General features: G+C 44.1%; 2 protein-coding genes across 2 annotated transcripts in view; both read right to left on the bottom strand.

Moving 5' to 3' along the window:
* kiss1rb (KISS1 receptor b) overlaps positions 1–1,285 on the bottom strand; it is a 3,566-nt gene extending 2,281 nt beyond the window's left edge. The window contains exons 1-2 of the mRNA XM_008288139.1: positions 1,066–1,285; positions 449–573 (exon numbers count right to left, since the gene is read on the bottom strand). Of these exons, the coding sequence (XP_008286361.1) occupies positions 449–573; positions 1,066–1,285 (345 nt within the window). The remainder of the gene's footprint in view (positions 1–448; positions 574–1,065) is intronic.
* A 4,149-nt stretch (positions 1,286–5,434) lies between these two features.
* Positions 5,435–12,246, bottom strand: isca1 (iron-sulfur cluster assembly 1). Its single transcript, XM_008288138.1, has 4 exons — positions 12,129–12,246; positions 8,819–8,872; positions 6,984–7,089; positions 5,435–6,477 (listed from the first exon to the last, which is right to left on the bottom strand). The coding sequence occupies exons 1-4, from the start codon at positions 12,207–12,209 to the stop codon at positions 6,329–6,331; spliced, it is 390 nt and encodes a 129-aa protein (XP_008286360.1). The 5' UTR covers positions 12,210–12,246; the 3' UTR covers positions 5,435–6,328.
* Between the last annotated feature and the right edge of the window lie 194 nt (positions 12,247–12,440).

Below are 12,440 nucleotides of genomic sequence, written 5' to 3'. Positions count from 1 at the left end.
CCTTTATTATGTAATTCAGTCATTATTTGTATTTGTATTATACACATTATTCTATTTTAATTTGTTTTATGCATTTATTAAATTACAAACACATATTTGCATAACACCTCAATTTTCTTCTGCCATAAAAATAAAAAAAAATCTGGTGTAAAAACTGTAAATCTTGTAAATCAGATTCACTCCTGAAGTTTGGTGATTGTTTTTTTTGCGTTAGCTGGGTAGCAGTGTGTCTAATATTGTTTATTCTACCGTTTTTATAACGTCCATGTTGACACAGTGTCTCATGAGACATTTAATTATTATTATTATTGCAGCACCATGACAGTGCTGTGACTTTATTAATGCTGTGAGATGGTACCATCTTAACAGTGACTGTGATGTTTCTGTTGTATTTTTTCCATCAGTTCCTGGCCCGATAGTTTTTTGTTTTGTTTCTTGTGTGTCTTACTTGCTGAAGGTAGTTCACCAGGCGGCACATGAACTCTCCAAAGATCCAGCTGGGCAGCGGGTACAGCGTGGCGGTGAAGGGCACGCAGCAGACCAGGAACAAGATGTCGGTCGTAGCCAGGTTTACTGGAAGAGAACGACAGTAGTGACTCCATCCATCCATCATCTCTGCACCTTAATCCTCACTAGGGTCATGGGGGGCTGGAGTCTATCCCAGCTGACTCAGGGTGAAGGCAGGTTCACCTGGACAGGTAACCAGTCTATCACAGGGCTACACTTAGAGACCCAACAGTGACTCCTAAAGACAGAAATCTAATTAAAGACGTGTTGATGTGAGATAAAACTGGCAGCTGCTTCCAGAATGTGACTTCTACATTAACTTTATTCGTCTTTATCACTTCCTGGTAAGCAGCACTGATGCTGAGTGAATTATCTGTGAAATAAAGTAAATTATCTTAAACTAGAGCAGCAGCAGCATCACTGGTTGTGATCCATAACAATAAGGGTCAAATCAAACTGAATGCAGCCTTTTAGCTCCTGCAAATCTCACACAGAACTGATGGAGCACAAGTGAAGCAAAACCAAAAGCTTGATCCAGCTTCTCTTCAGAGATGTTACCGATGTAGAAGTTGGTGACGGTCTTCATCTGCTGGTGCTTGGTGACCACGTGGATGACCAGCGAGTTCCCGACCAGGCCGACCAGCATGATGAGGCCGAAGAAGGTAGGGACCAGCCAGGCGTCGACCAGCACCGGCGGGCCCTGGCCCTCCAGAGACGAAGACTGGTTGCACACAGACCCGCAGTCTGGAGCGTGATTGGTCGCTGAGTCTGCTATCATCTTCACAAAGCAAAGCCAAGAAGGTTTCTACAGCAGATAAAGATCATGATCAGCGTCAGTCACATGCGTCATTATTTGTCCTTCAAGTTAATTAAATGAAATATTTTGGATTTATGACACCACACGAAGCCAAATGAAATAAACTCTACATGATAAGCTTCTCTTACCTGTGCTGTGTCTCTGCTCACAGGTTTCCTCCTGAACGCTGAGCTGCTGCTCTTCTGTCTGCAGGTCTGAGATGAAAGCTCTGTTATAGAGCACCGGGGCTGCTGGGGCGGGGGGCAGAGGGGACGGGGGGCAGAGGGGGCAGAGGGGGCGCTCGCAGGTCGCACTCATTTTGCTTTTTATGTTAGAGTGAGGTCGTGTGAGCGTCAAGCCAAATCCACCATCATTACCTGTAATTACCCAGGACTGGCTGCCCCTGGAAAGTGACTGCAGCTGGATTAAAGCATGTCGTCATCATGTCGACTCGCACAAGTCAGTCCCTCTGTACAGCCGAGCCCCGAGCTCGATAAACTGAATCAGATATAAAATAAAAGCCGTGGATGTGGTAGAAGTGAACACACCTGAGCGTGTGGTGGAGGTGGTGTAGGGTCGTGGTGACAGCACACACTCATCTCCCCTCACTCCCACCACAACAAACAGCTTTTAACGGCGTCATTACATCCTCCAGCAACCCGGCTGCCGAGCAACAAGCTGCTAATTTCCCAACGTGATGGACGGTGGAGTGTTTGAGAACAAAGGTAACGTCTGCTGTTCTTGTAGTTGCTGTTTGACGTATTATCCTGGCTTGAAATAAAAAATAAATGGCAGGAAAAGAGCCAAAAGAATAAGTAGACATTGGGGTAAATGTGCTGAGATGTCTTCACAAATCAGAATACTTTGATCACAGTTGTTGACATTTTTTCTCTTTGTGAAAAAAATGTTTAAAATCATTATTACACCTTGTATGTTTTAAACACTGTTGGGATTTTACTTGTTTAATTTTTTCTAAAAGCATCTCTGTGAAAGAAAAAGAACTCACATGAACTTCTTGCATCATGACTTTCTATTTGGTTTTCAGCTCTTTAAACGTTTTTGGTCGTCAGTTCTGCACCAGTGGTTGCTCTGCTACAGACTATTCCTGCTGGTTTCAGTTGGATTTCATCTTTTCTTTAATGTTTTAATGTTCAGTACAGCGTGCAACACGATTAGAGGCAGCGTGCAGTTTATCCAGCTGTCTCGGAGTTCCTCTGGACTCCAGGTTTCCTCGAGGCGCCTGAGACCAGCTTCCTCTGGAGGTCCGTCAAGTCCTCAAAGAACCACTGGTTGGTCGGCGCTGGAACAACAATCAGTCAGAACACGACTCACAGAACGGCCTGAACATGACTCCTCACTCTTGTTTTTTACTCCAGAGTGAGTGAAAGCACAAGGTAGTGATCACGAAGTGTTTTTTGCGCTCAACTTAAGAAGTTTTGCTTTTGTGGGAATGAATGCTTCACAACTTAGGAAGCTTTGTTTGCCCTGAATATAAAATTATTTTTCCGTCATTACAGAAAATTGTCTGTCAGAGTATAACTGGAGTCTATCCCAGCTGACTCAGGGTGAAGGCAGGTTCACCTGGACAGGTAACCAGTCTATCACAGGGCTACACTTAGAGACAGACAACCAAGCACACTCACATTCACACCTACGGACAATTTACAATCACCAATTAACCACAGCATGTTTCTGGACTGTGGGAGGAAGCCAGAGAACCTGGAGAGAACCCATGCTGCACGGGGAGAACATGGAGACTCCACGCAGGAAGATTCCGGGTGTCTTCACTGGGACGCAAACCCACGACCTTCTAGCTGTGAGGCAATGGTGCTAACCACCGAGCCACCTTGCAGTAAATTACTAATACATTAGCTGATGACAAAGTAACTCTGGATTTCTAATCTGTATAAATAAACAATGACTGTTATTGATCTGATTTTTGTATAAGACACCACAAACTAACTGTAAAATATCTACAGACTCTACATCAGGGGTGTCGACATCTGGTCCTCGAGGGCCGCAATCCTGCATGTTTTGGATGTTTCCCTCTTCCAACACACCTGATTCAAATGATCAGGATGGTTATCAGGCTTCTGCAGAGCTTGATGATGAGCTGATCATTTGAATCAGGTGTGTTGGAAGAAGGAAACATCTAAAACATGCAGGATTGCGGCCCTCGAGGACCGCAGTTCGACACCCCTGCTCTACATCTTACAGTAGACAAGGGCTTGCTTCAGCCCAGCAGTCTGTAATTATGAACGTTACGATCAGCTGTTTACTGACCAACACGCTGTGGAGGCAGCGTCCACTGAGGCTCCCAGGACTGCTGTCTGGTCCAAGCCTGCACATCCAGGACGTACGGACGTATCTCCTGCTTCTGAAGCTGTTCTTCAACAGAGGCGATCGAGTCAGAGGAGAACATCTTGGATTGTTCCACCAGATGTGCAAGAAAGACAGGATGTGATGAAGGTAAACTGGGCTGCGGCTGTTCTTCCTCAGATGAGGCCGCTGCAGGGACGGGAGCAGGATCAGGTGCTGAAGCAGGTGAGCTTCCACTCAGGTGAGCTCGCCTCTTAAACTGACACTCGGAGAGCTGGCTGATGTTTTCAGGGAGGACGGCTCTGGATCTGAAGCTCGTGTTCTTCAGGACGGAGGAGGTGGTGCGTCGGGGGTCAGCATGTGTGGCGTCACGAGGTGGAGGTCTCCACTCAGACAGAACTTTTATTAGGTCTGAAACCTGAGGAACAGCAGAGACAGGTAGAGGAGGAGTTGGACAGAAAACTGACGAACATGTTTCAAGTGTCTGCCATCGACACATCCCTTCAGTAATTCTTTTAATATAAAGCTGTATGCAAATCACACATTCTCTTGAGTTGTGAAGACGAAATAAGCAAATGCAACCCCTGCAGAAAACAGACTTTAAGGTCATTCTTCACATAGCATACTATGTGAAGAAAAAAAGAAACAGTAATTGTGACTTGTCCAAAAGTTTGGAAATCCATGAGATCAGTTCTCTGGCTCTCCTGACCTCTAGGTCACGCTACAACCACGTTACCCCAAAGCAAGTGACTGAAAATCTGAACATGAGCTGTTTCCAACAGTTTGAAATGTGAAGGAAAAGACACTTAGGAGGGAATGTGGACGTCAAGACAATGCTTGGAAGCCCAAGACAACTCAGATTAAACATCAAATGGGCACAAAGGCAAAGCAAAACCTCCACATGACTCAGCTTCTGCATGTGTGGCCTTATATAATATAATGTTCTTGTAATGTTTGATGCTGCAGGTTCTCCAAGTCAAAACAATCACAGTTAATCCTTCAGCTGACAGATCAGCATCAGTGTCTGGAGTCAGCAGAGACACATCCATACATGTTTATATTAACAATCGATGAACACTTTACGGGTGTTCATCAGCTTAGCTACACTTGTTTTGTCACTCAGTTGATTACTTTGGTCGTCTGATGCCCGTTTTAAAAGGTTTGTGTCGTTTTTATCAGCTCGCTTCCAGATGATTTCTAGCTGCTGTCACTAAAAAAAGCTGTCGGCTGATATGTTTTGTTCTGTTGCTCCACAGTGGCCCAAAAAAAATCTGTGGAAGCAGTTCTGAATGACGTTTTAACTGTAATTATCAGCTAAAATGTGTTTCTCGTAATTGCAGTCACCATACGATGTCACAGTTTGTGTGATTTCCTGAAAACAAAAACACATTTCCAAAGACAAACTGATGTCTTTATGCTTTGACCACATCATCCGTTACAGACACACAGCATCCAAACACATAAACTCAGTCCGCTTCATGTCTCACTACCTTCAGCTCTCTGCTGTCAGAGTCTCCGTCCCTGTTTGGATTGTCCATGAGCCTAAAAAACCTACAACACAGTCAAGCAAAGTGACGTCTGTGTGAAATCAGTAATCCTAAACCAGGCAGAGATCCTTCAGAGTGACTGAACCGCCACCTCCTTCTGCCTGAAGTCAACAGAGACGAGGCGACGGCAGCCCATCAGCCTCCTGATGCATGACAGCTGTGCCGTCTCCATGACAACTACAATATTCTACTTCAAACTGAACCGTCGCCGTGGCAGCCGTCCAACAGGTACCAAAGCTAGACACAAAAAACCAGAGGCCTTATTGTCGTGTTTATTCATTTATTATCATTTAATATGTACACAGACGTATTGCACAGGTTACATCTTAAGAGCACGCCATTTATACAAACACAAAGTTCTGGCTTCGGTCAGGCGAGAGGAAACCAGCGGCGACTTCGTGTACGACTACGTGAACGATACGAGCTTTTGTGCGTTGTGTTGGTTGTTTGTTTTTTTATTGTGCGTATTTATTGTTCAAGGGATTTACATTCTTTATATTTACACACACACACAGAGATAAATATATACTTTTAAACTTTTCAAAAGACTTTTACAAACTGATAAAACAGTTTCAAGACACTCTTCCACGTTAGCGTGCTCGTGGTACGCGACACTGGAGGACGGCGCGCCGCCTTACAGTGCGATTATCAAAGCGCTGACGTTGGCTTCATGGGGTTCAGACCTGAAAACCGGATTGGTGATGGCATCATGCTTCGTCCTCGTCAGCTCCCAGCTTCAGTGAGCACCTTCGGCACCGTTTTCTCCTGCATACGGTGGAGTTTGACAAAACTTCTGAAAATAACGTGCGCAAGTGAGTGAAATGGCAACTAAATAAAAAAAAAAACACAACAACTTGCTTCTGAGGTCCTACGGTTTTCTAGACGCAGAGCCGAGAATAAAAAAGGACAGACATCAGCGGTATGTGAACCTAAAATCGTGCTTGTCGACACAGATGTTAATAAAATCTTCCTCTAAGCGTGACGACTCGGGTTTCAGACGGAGGTGTATGTGAGCGGTGGGCAGGAAGAGCGGCGGCGGGAACTCGGGGACGTCTGCATCTCATGTCGCTTCATGTCCTCTTCAACGGTCTCTAAGTCTTTATCGATGAGACGGGGTTCGGAGCGGGGAGGTAGCGGGAGGACGGAGGCTCCGGGACGCTCACATGTTGAAGCTTTCTCCGCAGCCACACGTGCCCTTGATGTTGGGATTGTTGAAGACAAATTCACTGGACAGCTTTGACTCCAAGAAGTCCATCTCGGTTCCCAGGAGGGTCAGCTGGGCCTTCTTCTCTATAAACACCCTCACACCTGCAAACGCGACACAGCAGAGTCGTCATTACTTTAACTTGGGCTGCACTGAACACGTAACATCAACAAGCAACAGCACACGTATGACGTAGGGCTGCAGCCAAACAAGACTGCAGGCTTGAATGTAGGGATTGTTTTATACAAAGCAGTCATTTCCTGTATACCTGTAGTTTAATTTCTAGGCCTGTGCACACCTTGTATTAGAAATATAAATAGAAGACTGGCCTATTTTTACATTTGCAGCTGATCTGTACACTCTTGTCAAGCCTCGTGTGGCCATTTGATTTAGTGCAGGCGTCGTGTCCCTGCAGCCATATGTCACAAGCTCAGTAAACCACAGCGCCAGTAGTCAGCTAGAATGATGTATGTTTGATTAGCAAGTGCAGTAAAACACCTCTAAATGCCTTTTAACTGCACATAAATGAATAAAAATGTCCATATTTAATATCCTCTAGTGGTAGTGTCTAAAAGCTACTGTTCCTGTCAACAATGCATCCACAGCTTACCGTCCTGTAGCACCTCCTCGTCCGACTTGTCTCTCTCCTTGGTGTAGTCCAGTGTGTAGGTCAGTCCATTACAGCCTCGTGTTCTCACTCCAACCTTCAAACCGATCTGATGAAGAACCAGAAGCATGTTAACGTTTACTTTTTTTTTAACATTAGCTCGAAAATCCTCAGTAGAAACAGGAAGAAGAAATGCTGATGTGTCAACAGGAAAACGTCATAACTGTATTCAAACACCTCAAAAGATGAATTATTTCTCTGAGATTATTATTCACAAAGCAGATCTGATATTCAGCATTTCTTTAAACCATTTCAGATAAAATATATAAATACGGTCGTGACTCGATAATCCGACACTGAATGTAAAAATCTTCTTTTATGTGGGATATCAAGGCTGTCGGATTGTCAAGACGGAGGTCCAGATACGAGGAGGGCTTGATGCTGGAAGGATCATTAGTTGTTCATTATTGTTCATAGTTGTTATAATAACTAGTAGGGCTGGTCCCAATAGAACTTTCTGCTCTCTGGATGTTCAGGTCCAATTAATGATGAATATCAGAACATTCGGTCGGGGGACACTTCCACCCCGGGGCAGCGCTCTGACGGGGTGGAAGTGTCCAGAACACACAGGCAGTACTTGGCTGCTGATGCTAGTTTAGTTAGCGCTCACACTTCTGTTTCCTCCATCGGTGGCGGCGGGGGAGTGGCAGATACGCTCCACCGTTACCATCCATGTTTACTTCCATAAACACTGAGCACGCTCGCTGCGTGTGACGTCGTCGTGTCCTCTTCTGCGCATGCGGGACACTTTTGGCTCGTATGAAGTTCACACAGCAGATCACATACAAGTCGCATTGAACTGGAAACGTGAAGGAAGTCACAAAGAAATCCTCATTGAGCATCAAGTCCTGCAGTGTGAACGTAGCCAATCTGTGGGATTGTTCAGTCAGATAATACGCCGTCATCCTGATTGGTGACATTAAATGTCATGTCGGAGTCACAATCCAAGGCTGTCGCTATGTTAAGGCTGTTTTTATGGGTTCTGTTGGTTTTTCCTACAAACCTGTCGGATAGCAGGTTTAGGATCGTTAAGGGTCGATTATCGAGTCACGACTGTACTTAATTAATGAAATGGATCAGATGTAGCCGCCTCTCTCTGATCTTGAGCAGGGTCCCCCCACACCACTATCTAATTAGCTTCGGTAACAGCCCGTCAACACTGAAGGAAAAATGTCGACTCTTTAATTAAACATATTCAAAGATTAAACAAACAACGGCATTTAAATGAAGCTTTGTGTTATTCTAAACTTTGACACCAAGGTTCTTATTTTCACCTCGATATCAGTTCTCTGCATCCTTGATTACTAATAATCTACCCTTTTGACCCCTCAAGTGTATTTCCCTTTTTGCTTTATTGTTGAAGCTTCAGAGTGAATGAACAAATCAGTGACATGTTGGTGTTTCAAAATGACAAAACTCTGAAGTCCCCGCCTTGCTCAACAGCCAAGTCAGGATTCTCTGATGCTGCTGTAGTTTTCTGCTCACAGATTTACCTTCAGTTATCCTAATATAATATTTTGATTTCACTTCAGGAAATCTGTCACCTAAAAACATGATGTAGGTTTAAGCAAACGGGGAAAAACAAAGTGACTGTGGCTTTACATATTGATTTTTAAAACATGTGCTTTAAAAAAATCATAAAATGTAAGTTTTATCAACCCGTTTAATTGAAAATCTAACACGTAAAACAACACAGCGCCCTGTTGCTGTTAGGAAACACGCAGCGTCTTCTTGAGGACGTGATGTTTGAGTGAACGCCAGCCGGATCCATTACTCACATATTCTGGTTTGTCCTGCAGCAACAACCTGATCTTGCTCACAGCAGCTGGAGTCTGCAGGAAAGACAACAGAAGGTTCAGTGTGACTATTCAGAGAGGGAACATAGACGGGATTCACATGGAAGCAGCTTATTTTGGTAGAACCGCGACTGTTTCCAGCACAGTGGGAGGAAGAACGACAATAGAGAAACAGAATGTGTTCTGTTGGGCTTGTTCGTGTTCCCATTGGCTGTTCTGGTTCCTGTGAAAACACTTGGTCTAACGATGACCTGCACTCCCACAGCTTCTCCTGTAACCGAGCACGTGTGTGAGGTCCTCATGTTTGGGCCGTCGTCTGTAGTCGATCATACGGGAGGTGAGCTACATTAGCCACAAGGTGCTAATCTCTTAAAGCCCTTAAAGTGTGACCATGTGGCTGATTCCAAAAGTACAGCACATCCCAACTGGGTCGCAGCTCGGAGCTGTTTCATAATCACTCTCTTCACCACATTTACGGGTGACGCTAACTTGTAGGTCCTCGTAGGATGTGTTAGGTTGATAACTTTCATTGCAGCACAAATATTTCACACTATATCTTAAATTCCTATTTATACTACTTATAAAGGGTAGAATGGATGTTGATATATAACTAAAATAAGTGTTTAGATCATGTTTGAGGCATTATTTAGTCACATGTATGGTTGTAGTTGTTCCAGAGGGCTACAAAAAACACTACAGAGTCCTCATATGACACCATCTGTAGTTGCGTCAGTAACGAAGGACCTCCCACGACATTATTTCAGCGCGCCGCCTTTATCAACCCAAACCACGGACGCATTATCTCGCGGCAGCACCGTTGGCAGAGCTCAGCTGATACTCTCCGTCACGACATTTTCAACACGCCCAAAACAACAAACGGTGACTTTCAGCTCGCTACGCCGACAGTTTTATTTCATTTACAGGAAACTTTTTGTTTATTTTATTAGACAGCTAACAGTGAAGAGCGACAGGACATCTGGGGCTCAGTATAATCGAAGGGGAAAGATCAGAGATAAAGTTCATGATCTCACCTACTTTAAGCATTTCACTGAGGTGCCTCCATGATGACGCGTTCCATCGGGTTGAGCTCTGATAACTGTTAAGGCCGTAGCATATGACTGAAAACACTTTTACATTCATCCAACAGTTCAGTGAGTCCTTGATCCCTGAATTCAATATGTTTCTCTACACATTTATTCATTTCTTTCTTTAATTTGTCACATATATGTAGCCAAGACCTCTGAGAATATTTAATGTTCTTATTGCGATAATGTAGTTTAGCTCCCATATCAGCTACTTTCATACTCAACACTGTGTCGCTATTGCAGCCATTATAGTGAATCAGTTTTAAACAGGTCACTTTATGACTTGGGTAGGAAACTAGACTGAACTAGAAACTCTGCAGCGTTCTACAGGAAGTGCCCGACTCGGCCCTTTTTCCTGCAGAGGCTCCGGTCCTTTCATGATGTTTTGTCGGCTCTGTGGTGGCCGGTGCCATCGTCTCGGGCAAAAGCCTGGGGTTGAACGACACCAAAAGTTTCAATAAACTGAATTTTAAAGACCGTCTCAGTCACGGGGATGACTCCAGACGATCTACAAGTAACAGCAGGGAGGAAGATGCTGTCAAAACACCTCTTCATCACGGACAACGACTCCTAGCTAGAAAAGAACATTCAGCATGATGACTAGAGGTCGTTACAAAAGTCCTCCCCTGATGAATTTTAATTAATTTACATATTTGAAATATTTTCAAATTGAGCATCTGTTGCAAAACTAATTTTCTGTGAGAATTATTACAGTTCTTTTCATTTATTAGGCGTGAAACTTGTGGAAACCAGGATAAATTGTCTCCCAGAAAAAAAAAAGATTGCTGTCAACAGGACCACGGGATGCTCGCTAAAGTCGTATTACTCGGTTTAATTACATCTACACCTGCTTTCATCTGGTACAAACAGATCTTAAAGAATCTTCTGTAATTGTGTCTACATTGTTTTATCTGCTCTGTGCAGGATTACAACCAATCTAGTTGAAACAGCTTTAAAGACCCCTATAGAAAAACTTTGATTCACAAGGATTGCATTTGAAAGATTACAACCCTTAAGAGATCTATAACACCCATCCATAAGTCATGTTGATTACAGTCTAGTTTCCAAATATATACAAGACTAATAGACCTATCAAACACATTTTATATATATGTCAGAAACAAAACTATAATACTGACTGTAATGTAAATGTTATGTCAAAATTTCTTGGCCACAAGACAGGCTACATGCCTTTGTGATTACCTCATACATGAGGCTGTGTGTTTTTGCACGTTATGACTGTTTGACCAAGATAAAAGCTGCGGATGTACACAAACTGGGAGATACTGGCTTTTTGGCACGTCGCTGGTGGTGCTCCAGTTTAACTGTGGGTCATGTTGTTTACAGTTCAGCCTTTAGGAACAAACTCCAGGTGAGTACAGTAGCAGATTAATTACTGTAGAAATGAGAGAAAGCTGAAAACACTCCAGTTTAATCATCTGCGTCACGAAGCTTCCTTTTAGACGATATGAACCGTCTGTAAGTGGCGCACAGAGACAGTAATCCATAAACCAACACCCCCTGAGCTCCAGTTTAACTCAAGAACAAACTAAATGTTTTTGGCTGCACTACAGGAGAAGCGTGATCCGGTGTTTTTGAAGCTTGTTGGGGACTGAAAATTGAGCATATTACTGCGCAATGCCAACCACGCTCTCGCCATCCTCCAAACTGTAGGAAATTACATCACCGAATCACGAGATGTTCAACCTATCCAGGTTATAACTCTTCCAAAATATAGACCTTGTTAGCATCGACTATTTATTTCACATTTTTAGAAGAATTCTCACTTATCGATCACATCTCGGTACTTTCCTGTTGAATTGCTAACGCGCAGCTCGCTGTCAAGGAGCAAAACAAGCCGGTGGCTCGTTACCAAACAGCAGCTTAGTTAGCAACCTGCGGGTAACGTTAGCATCCAGCTAAGCCTGACGTCAAGCTTGTGGAGCCGCTACACGTGTAGAACAACTTGTATGAGCTTTTCGACATCGTGAACGCTGTCACGTTACGAGAAAGTCTCAGTGAATGCTGAAACCGAGTTGTTCTGGGCGCAACGGTGAACGCGCAGATGCTGAGCTAGCTTAGCTAACTTACACAACTCACTCAACGTAACGGTCGCTGCTGCGCAGGACAGCAGCTCCCGGTGTGACACAACCTGAACGGACAAAAAAGTGCTCCACGTGAGTTTATAACTTAACACCGCGACTCACCAGGGTCAGCGCGGCTCTTGTGGGGAGTATCTTTCTTTTGCTGACCGCTCGGACGGTCGCTCGCACCATGGAGGCAGACATGTTGCTACTGTTAAAATCACAACATACAGTTGCGCAAGCGTGGAAAGAAATAGCCAACGCCCCTAAGAATTATCGCGCTCAGCGATTGGTTGATATTATGACGGACGTCGGCGACAGCCAATGACGGGTCAGTTGAAAGTATGCCAAGCTGTTTATCAGCCCCTGTTGTGTCACCTTCCTTTATTCTACTGTAACAGAGGCGCTGCCAATTCTTTTACGATTACAGGTGTA

The sequence above is a fragment of the Stegastes partitus genome, unplaced genomic scaffold (genome assembly GCF_000690725.1).
Source record: "Stegastes partitus isolate 25-593 unplaced genomic scaffold, Stegastes_partitus-1.0.2 Scaffold543, whole genome shotgun sequence".
NCBI lineage: Eukaryota > Metazoa > Chordata > Actinopteri > Pomacentridae > Stegastes > Stegastes partitus.
This window is presented reverse-complemented; position numbering and strand designations above follow the sequence as displayed.